This window comes from Hemitrygon akajei, unplaced genomic scaffold (genome assembly GCF_048418815.1).
Source record: "Hemitrygon akajei unplaced genomic scaffold, sHemAka1.3 Scf000058, whole genome shotgun sequence".
NCBI classification, from domain to species: domain Eukaryota; kingdom Metazoa; phylum Chordata; class Chondrichthyes; order Myliobatiformes; family Dasyatidae; genus Hemitrygon; species Hemitrygon akajei.
The window spans coordinates 4,584,747-4,602,436 of NW_027331944.1; the positions used below are offsets into that span (position 1 = coordinate 4,584,747).

A 17,690-nucleotide genomic window follows, 5' to 3' on the forward strand; every position below is an offset into this window, starting at 1 on the left:
TGAGAGTCTTTTTTCCCAGGGCTGAAATGGCTATTACGAGAGGGCATAGTTTTAACTTGTTTGGAAGTAGGTACAGAGGAGATGTCAGGGGTATGTTTTTTACGGAGAGAGTGGTGAGGGCGAGGAATGGGCTGCCGGCGGCTTTCGTGGAGGCGGAGACGTTAGCGTCTTTTCAGAGACTCCTGGATGGATACATGCACCTTAGAAAAAAAGAGGGCTATGGGTAATCCGAAGTAGTGCAAAGGTAAGGACAACTTCGGCACTGATTTGTGGGCCGAATGGCCTTTATTGCGCTGTAAGTTTTCAATGTTTCAATGTTTCATTATCTGATAAAACCTTTGGAATGTTCTTTCCAGTAGGCAACGGGGGAGAGATGTTGGTAGGACAGTGGAGTTTGTCTGCAGGGACTTCAGTAAGGCCTTTAACAAGTTTTAACATTAAAAAAAAACTGCATCCATATTTGGGGGGAAGCCACACATGTTAAGAGGTAGAGATTTAAAACTGATAAATACCTGTGATGTGCTGGCTGAGGAAGTGGTCGAGGAGGACACAGTTGCTATATTTAGGACAAACATGGATAAACAATAGGACTGAGTAGTTTCGGGTGTTATTGGCGGAAAGGAGTAGCTGAGACCAGCAGGGAGTTGCATTGGTGGACATGTACCTGAGCTGGGCTGAAGACATTGGTTCCTTGCTGTTTCAATATATGAGGCAATGCTGCTTCAAAAGCTCACATTTGAAAAAAAAATAAATAAAACCGAGATAATTGAAAAATAAATGTATCTGGTGAAGAAGGAATTAGGAATTAATTCACTTCAGGCAAGGGTCACCTGACAATGTGAAAGGTGATGGGAAATCACTGGTAAGCTCAGAGGAGAATTACTGACAACAGTATGTTATGAGTGATGAACAGACCTGATGGACAATGGGGGTACAGAGTTAAGCATCCCCACCACCCCGAGAAACCCAAACTATGACTGTTGCTATGCTGACCATCAGAAAGAGAAGAAAAACAGGCAAGAACATTCGCTACAGTTAAGAGAGGGGAGAGAGACTGTTGATTTACTGTATTATGACTTCAGCAAGGGTTTTTTGTCTTCTACTATTTTGCCCATAAAAATTCCTCAGTGGACTGAAGGAATGGCCTTATTTGATGGACAGAGTCATTCAGGAGTGATGGATAGCTGAGTCCCCGTTAGTAGGGATAAAAAGACAGATCTGGAGAGACACCCTCCAGTCACGCCAGTGGACACTGATTGAGTGTTGGAACCCACAAGAAATGTGGGGGCTTCGGCGATCGAACCAGGAGATCGGTCAGTAAAGCTCACAGTGTAAAAGCAGGCCGGTGGGGACTTGTGTGTGTGTCCACCCATGCCAGAGTGACGAGTCCACCACAGAGGAACGGTCTGGCTGAAGACCGGATGGGTTGTAACTGAATGACCACACCGATACGACGGATTAAGAAAGCAAAGGAAGGTTTGCCTGACTGTAGCTGTTACATCTCGCTCTCTCTCTCTCTCTCTCCCTCTCCAACCATTACAATACAACAACCATAACTACATCAGCACTCATGAACTGAACTGATCTTTATACTTTTCTATGACAATTTATTTACCCCTAGACATCGATAGAGCTTGTTTATTATTGATTATTATTATTCCTACACTTTTAGGTTTATTACTGCTGATTTGTTTTATATGTATATTTGCATTATTGATATGATTTTGCTTATTTTTATTAATAAACACCGTTAAATATAGTACCACCAGACTCCAACGGATTCTTCTTTCTCTGCTGGTTAGACACCCAGTTACGGGGTACGTGACAAATCGGGGGCTCGTCCGAGATTTGATACCATATTAACGGGCCAGTGAATTGGGATAAAAGTCCCTTATCTGATCTGGTTGTGAGATTAACCAGACGGGAAAACAGCAGAGAAAGACATTGTCAGATTTTTAAAAGTCCCGACTGCGGGGACATTACAGGTTGCCAAGAAGGCTGAATTGGTGATTGTTGCGAAACGATTAGATCTCCCAGAGGTGAAACCGTCGATGAGAAAGGTGGATATACAGAGAGAAATAGTTATGCATTATGTATCCAAGGGTTTGTTTACACCAGATGTATTGGACCTGTTCCCTGAGAGGAAACCAGCCGAGGGGGTTGTTCAGTTAGAGATAGAAAAATTAAGGTTGCCTGAGGAAAAGGAGAAGAGGCAGCATGAACTTCGGATGAGGCAGATGGAAGCAGAAAGAGAAGCTGCAGGGCGAAGAGAGGAAGAAAGGAGGAGAGAGGAGGAAGAAAGGAAAGCTGAAAAGAGGAAAGAGGCTGAAAGGCAGAAGGAGGAAAGGGAGAAAGAGAGGCAGCATGCGCTGGAAATAGAGAAGTTAAAGGTACAGCAGGGAAGAGACCGGGCGGCAGACCCAAATGAGGGGTTCAAGATTGGTCGGGAGATCCAGTTGGTACCTCCGTTCGAGGAGATGGATGCCGATAAGTTCTTCCTCCATTTTGAGAAAGTGGCTGTGAATAAGAACTGGCCTGAGAGAAAATGGGCTGTTCTGGTACAGAGCGTACTTAGGGGGAAGGCTCAGCAAGCGTATTCGGCATTGTCCATGGATGAGTCTAAGGATTATGAGGAAGTAAAAAGGGCTGTACTGAGGAGTTACGAGTCGGTGCCAGAGGCATACCGGCAGAAGTTCTGCAACTTGAGAAAGCCGTGGAACCACACGTATTTAGAGTTTGCCCGTGAGATGCAAATGTATTGTGAGCGTTGGTGCGCCTCAAAAGGGGTTATTGGAGATTATGATAAACTGTTACAGTTAATACTGATGGAGCAATTTAAAAGTTGTATCCCTGAGAGTATGAAGACGTACTTGGATGAGAAGGAGACAGAGAGTTTGTCTGCGACTGCGAAGTTAGCAAACAAGTATACTTTAACCCACAAGTGAAAGATGTCCTCAAATGAGAGTTACCAGACAGGCAGTAGGGACGGTAGAGAAAGCCCACCGGCTAAGGCAGAGAATAAGCCGGGAGCTGGTGGAAAAGGTAAGGAGGAGGAAAAGCAGGCTGGAAGGAAGGTTCCTAGCTTTACCTGTTATAATTGTGGGAAAGCTGGTCATATGGCATCTAAGTGCTTTTCTCCGAAGAAGGAGACAGGAAAAGGGAAAACAGCAATCCCTACAGGTTGCATTGAGTCGGTCAGCAGATCGATGGGCAAGGCAAAGGTAGATAGAGCACAAGAGGGGCGTGAGAAGTTTATCTCGGAAGGGACGGTGTATGTGAAGGAAGGAGAAACCCCAGTTCCCGTGCGGATCTGGAGAGATTCTGGGGATGTGTATTCAGCAGTGAAATTAACAAGTAAGCCAGTGAGTGCTGAGGACCCGCCCATAGATTCCAAGATTTATCCCGCATGCGCAATAACTCGCAGCATGTCTAGAAAGGCGGCTGAGACAGGAGCCAGTTGAAATGACTCCAGTTTTGATTTGGCGGAGGCGTTTTTACCGACCCTGTACCAAGAGGGGTTAGAGGGTGGTAAAACGGAGGATAGTGGATCTAAGGAGAGTAAAGGAGAGGAGTTAGATTTACCCTTAGTCAGGAGGGAATTTATAGAGGCACAGAGTAAAGATGAGAAACAGATATGGCAGTTAGAAGGTCCAGGGTTGGACAAGGATGATCTGTCTGGCTTGACAGAGCAGTTTGCAGTTGAAGAATTGAAATGTGTTCCCGATAATGATGTAAGGGCTGTCCTAAATGAAAAGGATGCCGCTACCTTGAGGGAGTCTGCTGGGTTAGCAGACTAGGTTGTTTTAACCCGCAAGGTGGAGTTTACTCCGAAGGGGAGTTGCCCAGAGAGTAACTGGGAGGATCAGGGGAACTTAGAATTTGAAAAAGGGACTGGTATTGAAAGCCTGGAAGAGGTAGATGTCCCGTTTGCGTGTGTCAAGGGTGTGAAGGGTGTGGATGCACAGGGTACTGAACCTAGTATTGAAACTCAGGAAAAGTATGAGGTATCTGATTTAGTTGAAAAGGAATGCAGTCCTTTTGGGTCAGATGGACTTGGTTCAGTGAAGAAAGAGTTAACCTTGGTACCAGTGGAAAGTGAGAATTCTCAGTTGTTTGTGTTAGAAGGTGTGTTAAAAGTTAATGATGAGATGAAAGCTGGTGATGTGAATATTATTGAAGGAGAAGGGAAAGGTGTTGTTCCTAAATTGAATAAAGAAAATTTAAAGTCTGAATTTGTTTTAGAAGGATTGACAAAAGCGAAGGGACCGTTAACTGAACAATGCTTGTTAACAATGTGCCTGTGAATCAATTACAGTTTGTTTGGAAATTTAAGGGTAAACAACTTGATGTTATTCAAGTATGTGATTTGGAGAGGCAGAACTTGAACTGTTGTATTGACCAAGAGGGATCATCTGTAGCTGTTAAACTGAAAACAAATAGAATGAAAGATCCTGAAGATAAAATTAATGACTTGCTTAAAATTAACGTATTGTGTGGAAGTTCAGCAAATGGGTTTAGTTTGGTAAACATCGTCGCACGTGATGAAGACCATGGAGCGGCTGATAATACAGAATCTGAGGCCACAAACCAGGCACGCCCAGGATCCTCTTCAGTTTGCGTATAAGGAGAAGGTGGGAGTGGAGGATGCTATCACGTATTTGCTGCACAAATCACTCTCTCACCTAGAGGGGGTCAGTTGTGCTGTGAGGATTACATTCCTTGACTTCTCTAGTGCCTTTAACACCATCCAGCCCAAGATCTTAAGGCACAAACTAACGGAGATGGGAGTAGACTCTCACATGGTGGATTGGATAGTGGACTACTTGACAGATAGACCTCAGTATGTGCGGTTGGGAGACTGTAGGTCTGACACGGTGGTCAGCAGCACAGGGGCGCCGCAGGGAACCGTACTCTCTCCGGTCCTGTTCACTCTGTACACATCAGACTTCCAATATAACTCGGAGTCCTGCCATGTGCAGAAGTTCGCTGATGACACGGCCATAGTGGGGTGTGTCAGGAATGGACAGGAGGAGGAGTATAGGAAACTGATACAGGACTTTGTGATATGGTGCAACTCAAACTACCTGCGCCTCAATATCACCAAGACCAAGGAGATGGTGGTGGACTTTAGGAGATCTAGGCCTCATATGGAGCCAGTGATCATTAATGGAGAATGTGTGGAGCAGGTTAAGACCTACAAGTATCTGGGAGTACAGTTAGACGAGAAGCTAGACTGGACTGCCAACACAGATCCCTTGTGCAGGAAGGCACAGAGTCGACTGTACTTCCTAAGAAGGTTGGCGTCATTCAATGTCTGTAGTGAGATGCTGAAGATGTTCTATAGGTCAGTTGTGGAGAGCGCCCTCTTCTTTGTGGTGGCGTGTTGGGGAGGAAGCATTAAGAAGAGGGACGCCTCACGTCTTAATAAGCTGGTAAGGAAGGCGGGCTCTGTCGTGGGCAAAGTACTGGAGAGTTTAAGATCGGTAGCTGAGCGAAGGGCGCTGAGTAGGCTACGGTCAATTATGGATAACTCTGAACATCCTCTACATAGCACCATCCAGAGACAGAGAAGCAGTTTCAGCGACAGGTTACTATCGATGCAATGCTCCTCAGACAGGATGAAGAGGTCAATACTCCCCAATGCCATTAGGCTTTACAATTCTACCGCCAGGACTTAAGAACTTTTTAAAAGCTATTATTAATGCTTTTTGAGATAGTGATTTAGATGCATATCATATTCTTTACTGAGTTAAGTATTGTATGTAATTAGTTTTGCTACAACAAGTGTATGGGACATTGGAAAAAAGTTGAATTTCCCCATGGGGATGAATAAAGTATCTATCTATCTATCTATCTATCTATCTATCTATCTATCTATCTATCTATCTATCTATCTATCTATCTATCTATCTATCTATCTATCTATCTATTTGTGATAAGATAGCTCCTGTGAAAGGAGTCTGTGAAGGCCTATTCCACACTGGTGAGCAAGCTAACCACGTGAGAGTTAAGTGGAAAAGGGACAAAGGTTGACCAAATGCTACTTCGAATAACAGGATCTGGTTTTGAGGGAATCTGACAAAGCATGTGAAAGATAAAAAATACACCATGAAAGATTGACTGTTTGAATGTTAAGTTTAACAGTAAAAGAGAGATTAGTATTTGCACAAACTTTTATAATGTACCACAGTATAATCACACATGTATCGGTTCACATTTTGTAATATACACCTAAGCTAAGAACACAACCCCTTTAGTATTTTTTTTGGCTAACATGAAAAATAAAAATGGGAGGTTACTAAGATGGAGTCTGTTGTTACAGGAATTTGATATTAAAATACAACATGTGAAGGGGAGTGATAATGTTATTGCTGTTGTTTATCTAGGTGTTAATTTGAACGTGTATATGTATTGTTCTTGTAGTTAAGACAACTTCTGTATTTTTGTTAAACTCTGTAATTCAGTCATGTGCTTTATCAGTTAATTTTCCCCTGGCGAAAATTCCCAGAAGGATGGGGATGTTATAAGTGATGAACAGACCTGATGGACAATGGGGGTACAGAGTTAACCATCCCCCCCCTGAGAAACACGAACTATTACTGTTGCTATGCTGACCATGAGAAAGAGACGAAAAACAGGCAAGAACATTTGCTACAGATAATAGAGGGGAGAGAGACTGTTGATTTACTGTATTATGACTTCTGCAAGGTTTTTTTTTAATCTTTCTACTATTTTGCCCATAAACATTCCTCAGTGGACTGAAGGAGTGGCCTTATGTGATGACACAGTCATTCAGGAGTGATGGATAGCTGAGTCCCCGTTAGTCGGGATAAAAAGACAGATCTGGAGAGACACCCTCCAGACACGCCAGTGGACACTGATTGAGTGTTGGAACCGACAAGAAAGGTGGGGGCTTCGAAGACTGAACCAGGAGATCGGTCAGTAAAGCTCACAGGGTAAAAGTAGGCCAGTGAGGACTTGTGTGTGTGTCCACCCATGCCAGAGTGACGAGTCAACCACAGAAGAACGGTCTAGCAGAAGGACGGAGAGGTCATAACTGAATGACTACACCGATACGACGGATTAAGAAAGCAAAGGAAGGTTTGCCTGACTGTAGCTGTTACATCTCTCTCTCTCTCTCTCTCTCTCTCTCTCTCTCTCTCTCTCTCTCTCTCTCTCTCTCTCTCTCTCTCTCTCTCTCTCTCTCTCTCCAACGATTACAATACAACAACCATAACTACATCAGCACTCATGAACTGAACTGAACTTTATACTTTTCTCTGACAATTGATTTGCAGTGGAGCCAATGAAAATTGTTATCTCACACAGCCGAAAAAAATGCAAACTGGTGAACATCTTAAAAGCATGAATTGCAAACCAAACAATGGATGATAACACGGATCTGAATTCCGTAATCAGCACCGGACTCGACATTACCAGATAGAAACACAGAAACATAGAAAACCTGCAGCACAATACAGACACTTCGGTCCACAAAGCTGTGCCGAACATGGCCTGACCTCAGAAATTACCTCGGGCTACCCATAGCCCTCTATTTTAATAAGCTCCATGTACCTGTCCAGGAGTCTCTTAAAAGCCGTATCGCATCGGCCCGACCATCGGCGCCGGCAGCTCATTCCACGCACTCACCACTCTCAGGGTAAAAAACATACCCCTGACATCCCCTCTGTATCTACTTCCAAGCACCTTAAAACTATGCCCTTTCGTGCTAGACATTTCAGCCCCAGGAAAAAGCATCTGACTATCCACACGATCAATGCCTCTCATCATCTTGTACAACTCTGTCAGGTCACCTCTCATCCTCCGTCGCTCCGAGGGGAAAAGGCCGAGTTCACTCTATCCATTCTCATAAGGCACTCTCCCCAATCCAGACAACATCCTAGTAAACCTCCTCTGCACCGTTCCTGTGGTTTCTACATACTTCCTTCAGTGAGCCGACCGGTATTGAGCACAGTACTACAAGTGGGATCTGTCCGAGTTCCTATATGGCTACAACATTACCTCTCGGGTTTTAAACTCAATCCTTATGGTGTCTTAAGCACAGAGGCAACCTGTGCAGCAGCTTTGTGTGTGTTGCAGTAATATACTCGAACCCAAGATCCTTCAGAGTCTTACCATTGATGCTATATTCTGCCTTGACATCTGACCTAACGAAATGAACCACCTGACACTTATCTGTGTTGAACTCCATCTGTCACAGCTCAGCTCAGTTTTGCATCCTGTCAACGTCCCGCTGTAACCTGTGACTGTGCTCCACAGTATCCACAAAACCTCCAACCTTCGTGTCGTCAGAAAACTTACCAAACCATCCCTCCATTTCCTCACCAGATCATTTATAAAACATCACTAAGAGTAAGGGTCCCAGAACAGATCCCTGAGGCACTCCACTTGTCACCGACCTCCGGTGGAGAATAAGACCCGTCTACAACCACTATTTGCCTTCAGTGTGCAAGACAGTCCTGGATCCACAAAGCAATGTCCCCTTGGAGAAGGGGGCAAGGATTCAGGTTTCTTGATCATTGGGAACTCTTCTGGGGCAGCTGTCAACTGTACAAACAGGACGGGTTGCACTTAAATCCTGGCAGGAAGGCAGGCAAAGGCTATTGGGAGGTGATTTTTATAAATGAGCTGGATGAGAAAGTGGAGGCATGGGTTGGTAAGTTTGCTGTAGACACAATGGTTAGTGTGGAGGTCGGTCAGAGGTTAGAGCGGGACATTGATAGGATGCAAAACTAGCCTGATAAGTGGCAGATGGAGTTCAATCCTTATAAGTGCGAAGTCGTCCATTTTGGTAGGTCAAATATAATGGCAGAATCTAGTATTAATGGTAAGACTCTTGGCAGTGTGGAGGACCATGGGGATCTTGGGGTCCCAGTCCATAGGACGCTCAAAGCAGCTGCGCAGGTTCACTCTGTGGTTAAGAAAGCGTAGGGTGTATTGGCCTTCATCAATCGCGGAATTGAATTTAGGAGCCGAGGTAAGGTTACAGCTACATAGGACCCTGGTCAGACCCCACTTGGAGTACCGTGTTCAGTTCTGGTCGTCTCACTACAGGAAGGATGTGGAAGCCACAGAAAGGGTGCAGAGGAGATTTACCTGGATTGGGGAGCATCCCTTATAAGAATAGGTTCTAATAGGTTTCAGGCATTCAGTTGAATTGCACGGGCCTGGCCGCACCAACACCGTTAAACATACGACTTCAACAAAGGGAGGAGCGGACTACCTACCAAACACATTGATTTGCGTGGCTGAGGCATTGCTCCTTTTTGTAACGCTGTTAGAGGCCTCACAAGTATACTTTCCCGCGTTGCTCACAGAGATGCTGTCGAGGATGACCTCCTGCCCATTGTGTAGGTGGGCACCGTTCAGTTGCCAATTCAATTCAGCATCTGGGCGGGACTCTGTGAAACATGTTAACCTGAGGGAGCTTCCGGCAACGTGAAAAGAGGAGTTCGGTTGAGTGATGATATATGGACGATCCGGTCCGTCTAAAAGAAACGGACAAAAGGGATTGCAACAAATCACACAGGAGATACAACAGAGTTCCTCAGCGAGAAAGGAAGAACAGCCCACTACCAGAGAAAGCGCTCCTACACACCGGCGAATGCATTCGTCTGGAAGCCACGCGCGGGAAAGAGGAGAGTCGGGACACAGTGTCAGATTATCCACGTTTTATGAAACTATGAATTGCACAGTTACCTCATATCCCAAAACCGGTCTCCTCCTCCAAGCTGGATACAATGCACGCCAGTCATTAGCGTATCGTTTTGTATAGCTTCCCTCGCTGTGTGTGTTTTGTGGAAGAGAGTTCAACATTTTTTTCCAAACAAAATACCCAACACCTCTCTCTGCAGGGACAGGTAAGGCAACTCGGAGTGTAGATGCAATAACTCATGTAATCAGGGTTCGGGCCGAATGTCATGTGGGCACACACTATACTGTCAAGTCACTGACGACATGTGCAATTATTGGGACACTCCAGTTTACAGCGTGTTACGGTAGGACGCGTTTTCAGTTCCAATATTCTAGGTTTAGTCTCTATCAGTGAGGACCGGTGGCTGTAACACCACTGCACATTGTGATTTTCATCCAGATCTAACTTCCCGCTTCCACATATGCACTGAAGCAATGTATCCCCACCTCGTCGTAGCTATGGACATTTGCCAGAAGGGTTGTGGGGTTGATAAGGGCTGTGAGCGTTTTACACTCTGAACTTCCCCTGTCCCTTCCGGTGACCGGAATTATTATCAAAGTCCCTAAACGGCCTTACACAGCGCTGTTGGATTCAATGGTCCATTTGTCCAAAAAATAACATCTTTGCCCTCACTGTACCAAGTCCGGATCAGCTTCCATTGTGTTGAGATAACACAAACCAGAATTAGAATTTTGCAGAGATGATTTCGATTTGAGTGAATAGAACTGAAGTGACACACAAAACTCAGCAGAGTCAAATCCAAATTTAATGAACATCACAATTGCCTTTGAGCCGTGGGCATTGGAATTGTTCAAAACACATTGTTTTGTGTGAAGACCCATGCAGGACAGACCAGGCTATCCTGCACCTTTCTTTCACCTGAAGTACAGATTTCAACCGACACAGTGTTAGCTTAACCGTCGCCGAAATAAGACACGGATTTCAAACTTAACTGTGATATAATAGGTAACTACCGGAGTCTCGGGACACTTACAGTTGACATTAAGAGAAAACGGAGCGCTCGTGATTTCGTTAATCACATTTCTTGCTCTACAGGTGAAATTTCCGTCTGTCCGTAGCACTCCAGAAACAGTGAGTGTGCTGTTATCTTCATTCAGAACAATCCTGCCTCCAGGAATTATCTTGTTATTCTCCTCAAGCCACAGGTAAGAGACATCCGTGCCTGTTGCGGAGCAGGTTAGTCTGACGGTGTCGCTGTACTCAATCAGTCTGGTGGCATTAGATGTAACAATGACATTGGAAACAGGTTCTGTTAAAACATAGGGGATTGGTTAGTGCACGACACAAGAATAGAATCTGCTGGTTTATGAATTCCGTTACGAATCTGAAAATGAAATCAATCATTTATGATTCCATAATAAGTAAACATTTATAAGTTATTCAATCTGATGGACATGATGTTTTGAGATGGACGTGACAGGGTTCGGGGAAAATTGCGAAGGTTGGAGGTTGGCTAACTGTGTTCCATTCATCGCGACCAGTGGGAAGTATAAGCCGACACGGTACAGGAACCGTGGTGTACAAAGGCCGTTGTAAACAGAGTCAAGAAGGAAACACCAGCTTACGAAAGTTTCAACAAACAGGGTAATGATAGAGATCTAGAAACCTGTCAGATAAGCAGGAAGGAGTTTAAGAATAAATTAGGAGCGCCAGAAGTGGCCATGAGAAGGCCTTGCCAGACAGGATTAAGGAAAACCCCAATTCATTCTACAAGTATGTGAAGAGCAAGAGGATAAGACGTGCGAGAATGGGACCAATCAAGTGAGACAGTACAAAAGGGTGTATGGGACCGGAAGAGGTACTTAATGAAAACTTTGCTTCCGTATTCACTACGGTTAAAGATCTTGGCGATTGTACGGATGACCTGCAGAGGACTGAAAAGCCTTTGCCGATAGATGTTAGGGAATAGGATGTACTGGAGATTTTAGATATCATTAAGTTGGATAAGTCACCTGGACCGGAAGGGATGCATCCCAGGAAACCGTGGGAGGCGAGGGAGGAGATTGCTGAGCCTCTGGCGGTGATGTTTGCATCATCAATGAGGACGGGAGAGGTTCCGGAGGATTGGGGAGTTGCTGATGTTGCTCTCGTATTCAAGAAAGGGAGTAGGGATAGCCCAAGGAAATTACAGACAAGTGAGTCTTATCAGCTTGATTGATTTTTTGAAGATGTGACGAAACACATTGATGAAGGTAGAGCCGTAGATGTAGAACGTATGGATGGGTTCGTAAATTTGTTGATGACGGAAAGACAGGGTTGTTGTGAATAGTGTGGAGGGCTGTCAGAGGCTACAGCAGGACACTGATTGGATGCAAAACGAGGCTGAGATGTGAGAGTTCAACCCAGATAAGTGTGTGGTCGTTCACTTAGGTAGGTCAAAGTGATGGCAGAATATGGATATTAATGGCAAGGATCTTGGTAGTACGGATGATCAGAGGGACCTTGTGGTCCGAATCCAAAGAACAGTCAAAGCCGCTACGCAGGTTGACTCTGTTGTTGAGAAGGCGTACGGCGCATTGGTCTTCATCAACCGTCGGATTGAGTTTTAGAGCTGAATGTAATGTTGCACCTAGAAAGGAACCTGGAGAGACCCCACTCGGAGTATGGCGCTCATTTCTGGTCTCCTCACTACAGGAAGAACGTGGACACCATAGAAAGGGTGCAGAGGAGATTTACGAGGATGTTGCCTGGATTGGGGAGCATGCCTTACGAGAATAGTTTGAGTGTACTCGGCCTTTTCTCCTCGGAGCGACGGGGGATGGGTGGTGACCTGATAGAGGTGTAAACGATGATGAGAGGCATTGATCGTGTGGATCGTCAGAGGCTTTTTCCCACGGCTGAGATGGCGAGCACGAGAGGGCACAATCAATCAACATCCTTTGCACTTCTCTTTTCTCAGCAGTGGATCTAGAACGGCTGCAGTCTTACTCGCTCTGCACTGGGACTCGTATCGTCTGAACAATATTGACACTCATCACAGGCTGCATATCTCCATTCAACACAAACCACTGCTTTTTACCATGTATGTCAAAGGTTTGGACTACAGGATTAATGGATTTGTGGCTAAATTTGCCGATGATATAAAGATAGGTGGAGGAGAAATAGCGTTGAGGAAACAGAGAGTCTTCAGAGAGACTTAGATAGTTTAGGGGAATTGGCAAAGAAGTAGCAAATGAAATACTATGTTGGAAATTGTCTGGTCATGCACTTTGGTGAGCAAATAAACGGTCAGACCATTATTTAGATGGAGAGAGAATTCAAAATGCAGAGCTGCAAAGGGGGTTTGGCGGGCCTTGAGCAGGATACACAAACGGATAACCTCCAGGCTCAGGTCAAGTCAAGTCAAATCACTTTGTATTGTCATTTCGACCATAACTGCTGGTACGGTGCACTGTAAAAACGAGACCAAGTCACCTCTATCTATCCCCCTCATAATTTTAAATACCTCTATCAAATCCTCCCTCAACCTGCTACTCTCCAAAGAATAAAGACCTAACTTGTTCAATCTTTCCCTGTAACTTAGGTGCTGAAACCCAGGTAAAATTCTAGTAAATCTTCTCTGTACTCTCTCTATTTTGTTGACATGTTTCCTATAATTCGGTGACCAGAACTGTACAAAATACTCCAAATTCGACCATACCAATGCCTTGTACAATTTTAACATTACATCCCAATTCCTATACTCAGAGTTCTGATTTATAAAGGCCAACATACCGAAAGCTTTCCTCACCACCCTGTCCACATGAGATTCCACATTCAGGGAACTATGCACCATTATTCCTAGATCACTCAGTTCTACTGCATTCTTCATGCCCTACCATTTACCATGTTTGTCCTATTTGGATTATTCCTAACAAAATGTAGCACCTCACACTTATCAGCATTAAACTCCATCTGCCATCATTCAGCCCACTGCTCTAACTGGCCCAAATCTCTCTGCAAGCTTTGAAAACCTACTTCATTATCCACAACGCCACCTACCTTAGTATCATTTGCATACTTACAAATCCAATTTACCACCCCATCATCCAGATCATTAATGTATATGACAAACAACATTGGACCCAATACAGATCCCTCAGGCACACCACCAGTCACCGACCTCCAACCTGACAAACAGTTATCCACCACTACTCTCCGCAATCTCCTATCCAGGCACTGTTGAATCCATTTTTCTACTTCTATATTAATATCTAACGATCGAACCTTCCTAACTAATCTTCCATGCGGAACTTTGTCAAAGGCCTTACTGAAGTCCATATAGACAACATCCGCTGCTTTACCGTCGTCAACTTTCCTCGTAACCTCTTCAAAAAACTCAATAAGATTTGTCAAACATGACCTTCCACGCACAAATTCATGCTGGCTACTCCTAATTAGATCCTGTCTATCCAAATAATTATAAATACTATCTCTAAGAATATTTTCCATTAATTTACCCACCACTGATGTCAAACTGACAGGTCTATAATTGCCAGGCTTACTTCTAGAACCTTTTTTAAACAATGGAACCACATGAACAATACGCCAATCCTCCGGCACAATCCCCGTTTCTAATGACATCTGAAAGATCTCCGTCAGAGCTCCTGCTATCGCTACACAAACTTCCCTCAAGGTCCTGGGGAATATCCTGTCAGGACCGGAGATTTATCCACTTTTAAATTTCTTAAAAGCGCCAGTACTTCCACCTCTTTAATTGTCATAGGTTCCATAACTTCCTTACTTGTTTCCCACACCTTACCCAATTCAATATCCTTTTCCTTAGTGAATACCGAAGAGAAAAAATCGTTCAAAATCTCTCCCATCTCCCTCGGCTCCGCACATAGCTGACCACCCTGATTCTCTAAGGGACCAAGTTTATCCCTCACTATCCTTTCGCTATTAATATAACTGTAGAAACCCTTCGGATTTATTTTAATCTTACTTGCATAGCAACCTCGTACCTTCTTTCAACTTTTCTAATTTCTTTCTTAAGATTCTTCTTACATTCTTTATATTTCTCGAGCACCTCATTTACTCCATGCTGCCTATATTTAATGCAGATATCTCTCTTTTTCCTAACCAAGTTGCCAATATCCCTTGAAAACCATGGCTCTCTCAAACTTTCACCCGTTCCTTTCAACCTATCAGGAACATAAAGGTTCTGCCCCCTCAAAATTTCACCTTTAATTGACGGCCATTTCTCTATTACATCCTTCCCATAAAACAAATTGTCCCAATCCACTGCTTCTAAATCCTTTCGCATCTCCTCAAAGTTAGCCTTTCTCCAATCAAAAATCTCAACCCTGGGTCCAGTCCTATCTTTCTCCATAATTATATTGAAACTATTACCATTGTGATCACTGGACCCGAAGTGCTCCCCAACACATACCTCCGCCAACTTACCTATTTTACTCCCTAACAAAAGATCCAAAACTGCCCCTTCTCTAGTTGGTACCTCTATGTATTGCTGTAAAAAAACTATCAAACACGGTTTGTCAGGAGCTGCAGCTGGATGCACCTTTTGCAGTTGTAATCATCAGGGACAACAGTGCTCGCCCTGACTTCTTACATACTGCAAACGGAGCACTCAACAGTCCTAACTGCTGCCTCCATTACCTACTCCAAATCTAATTAGATTAATTAAAGGAGTTTACCCGTCCTTACCTCACCTGGAGTGAAGCTCGTACTCAGCCTCTGCTCCCTATTTAAATCCTCCCGCTGCCTCACGAGCCGACTTTCACGCGCTTGCGCAGTTGTGCCCCGTTCAGACCTCGCCTCTGCCAGTTCTCGCCGAAGCCTGATTGAGGCAAAGCCGACCCATTCTGCCTCAGTCCACTCCGACGATGGCCAAGTCCACTCTGACTTTATCTCGTCGTTTCATGTTCTCATTATTTATATACTATTTATTTATATTTGTATTTGTATTTGCAAAGACTGTTGTCTAGTCCACTGTCGTGGATTTTTCATTGATTATTTTATAGTTACTGACTTACAGCTTTACTGAGTACGAGTGAGGGTTGATCAGTCCGAAAAGTGGGACCGGTCGGGTTCACTACAGGCCAGGTTCTACGTCCACAATCATCGATCATTGCCGATGCCTGTCCGAGAGGAACTTGGAACTAAATCTAAAGCGGAACTGAGTTGTTCATTCGGTTTATTTTTTCATTGGGAAAGAATCTGTCATCGAGCAACGAACGGTAAAGGTTATATTGTAAAGGTTTATACTTTCAGGAATAAACTGAAAGTTTTATTTGGAGATCTCACTTACCAAAGACACGCAGAGTGACGGTCGCTGAGGTTTGGGAGCCATTAGCTGACACCATATTCACACGGTATTCCCCACTGTCCGACATGTTCACCGACTTCAGCAGAAGCGACCCGTTGGTCGTGAATATCTCAGCGCCGTCTGTGTAGCCATCGCCAACAGACACATTCTGGCCGATCCACTGGGCGATTGTTCCCCCATTAAAACGCCAGTTTCCACTGGTGACTTTGCCCGACGGCCGCACTGAAAAGAGCGCATCTCCCCCGACGGTGGCGTTTATCTCTCTGTGCTCAGCGAAAATGGTAAACTGCTGAGACTCACCTGAAGAAGAGAAAATCGTATGAGGGAGTAGTGACAGTCATGGATAGAATCGAGAATTGCACTTAACTCAATCTGTACAGATACCAGGGGTCTCTACATAGCTCAGCAAGTTCGACCCTTATGACCGGATCTTCATGTCTTCAACTACTTGCCACTCTGATGATTATCCGACCATGGCGGTTGGAGAGAGTGACACTCACCCGCCGTTATGTGGAGACAAAGAACGATAGCTGCGAAGGGCAGTCCCGACATCCCGAGAGAGCAGCGCCGATCTCTGTTACACTCGGAGACTGAGCCGCACTTCCTGGTTTGCGGGTCAGATATCTGGATTCTGACGTCACAAGCGGCAGTGCTGATTGGATCAGAGAGTCAGTATTTTGCTCAAATCTACATCAAATCCTGTGTGCTGTTCTACAACTATCTGCTGCTGTATTGAATCCTATAATGGTCTCAAAGAGAGTTTCTCTCACCCACCGACATGGGAAGAAAAAGAGACAGTGAAGTGATCGTCATCCACGCGATCCCGACAGGGCAGCGTCTGTCTCTGTTACATTCGGAGACGGATCCGCATTTCCTGGTCTCCGTGCCAAATGTAGAGAGTGTGTTAGGTGAGAACTTGGACCTGTTTGATTGCAGAGCGAGAAGCAAGAGAATAAACGGACTTAAAGCGCTGAAGGAACAGAAGGCTATTCGGCCCTCGATACTCTGCTGTCATGTTTTACCAGATCACGTGGCATTTTCCACAAAACTACACTCCTCTGAAGTAGATGGAATGGTTGAGTGTTGTCACCGCACGTCAGCTGCTGGATTCTATTAGGTTGGGTTCCCGAATTAGTTTTCTGCAAGGGCCAAATTATGTCAAGCATGCCAAGCCAAGGGCCAAAACGTCCGGGTTTTATTTTCTCTGCGACAGTAAGTTGTTTTATGGGCAGATGTTGCTGTTGCTGCTCATACAATTATTATTATTATTATTATTATTATTATTATTATTATTATTATTATTATTAGTAGTAGTAGTAGTAGTAGTAGTAGTAGTAGTAGTAGTAGTAGTAGTAGTGTTAGTGGAAGTAATAGTGTTAGTAATAGTAGTAATAGTAATGGTGGTAGTAGTAGTAGTAGACAAAAAATGCACCCCTGAAAAAAAAAGTCCAAAACCAGCCATTTAATTATGACTCTAGCTATCACAACTGTCAGCTGTCACATTGAGAACTCATCTGGGACAGCTACATGGATGAGAGGTGTTTGGAGGGATATGGGCCGGGTGCAGGTCAGTGGGACATGGCAGAAAAATGGTACGGCAGAGCCAAGAAAGGCCAAAAGGCCTTTTTCTATACAGCAACGTTCTGTGATGTATATGTTGTATAGTGCGTATGTATATTACACACA

General features: G+C 44.4%; 1 protein-coding gene across 1 annotated transcript in view; it reads right to left on the reverse strand.

Moving 5' to 3' along the window:
• Positions 1-16,586, reverse strand: part of LOC140721623 (cell adhesion molecule CEACAM5-like) — a 29,655-nt gene extending 13,069 nt beyond the window's left edge. Inside the window, exons 1-4 of the mRNA XM_073036435.1 lie at positions 16,505-16,586; positions 15,987-16,304; positions 10,710-10,985; positions 9,249-9,509 (exon numbers count right to left, since the gene is read on the reverse strand). Of these exons, the coding sequence (XP_072892536.1) occupies positions 9,249-9,509; positions 10,710-10,985; positions 15,987-16,304; positions 16,505-16,556 (907 nt within the window). The 5' untranslated portion in view covers positions 16,557-16,586. The remainder of the gene's footprint in view (positions 1-9,248; positions 9,510-10,709; positions 10,986-15,986; positions 16,305-16,504) is intronic.
• Positions 16,587-17,690: the final 1,104 nt, after the last annotated feature.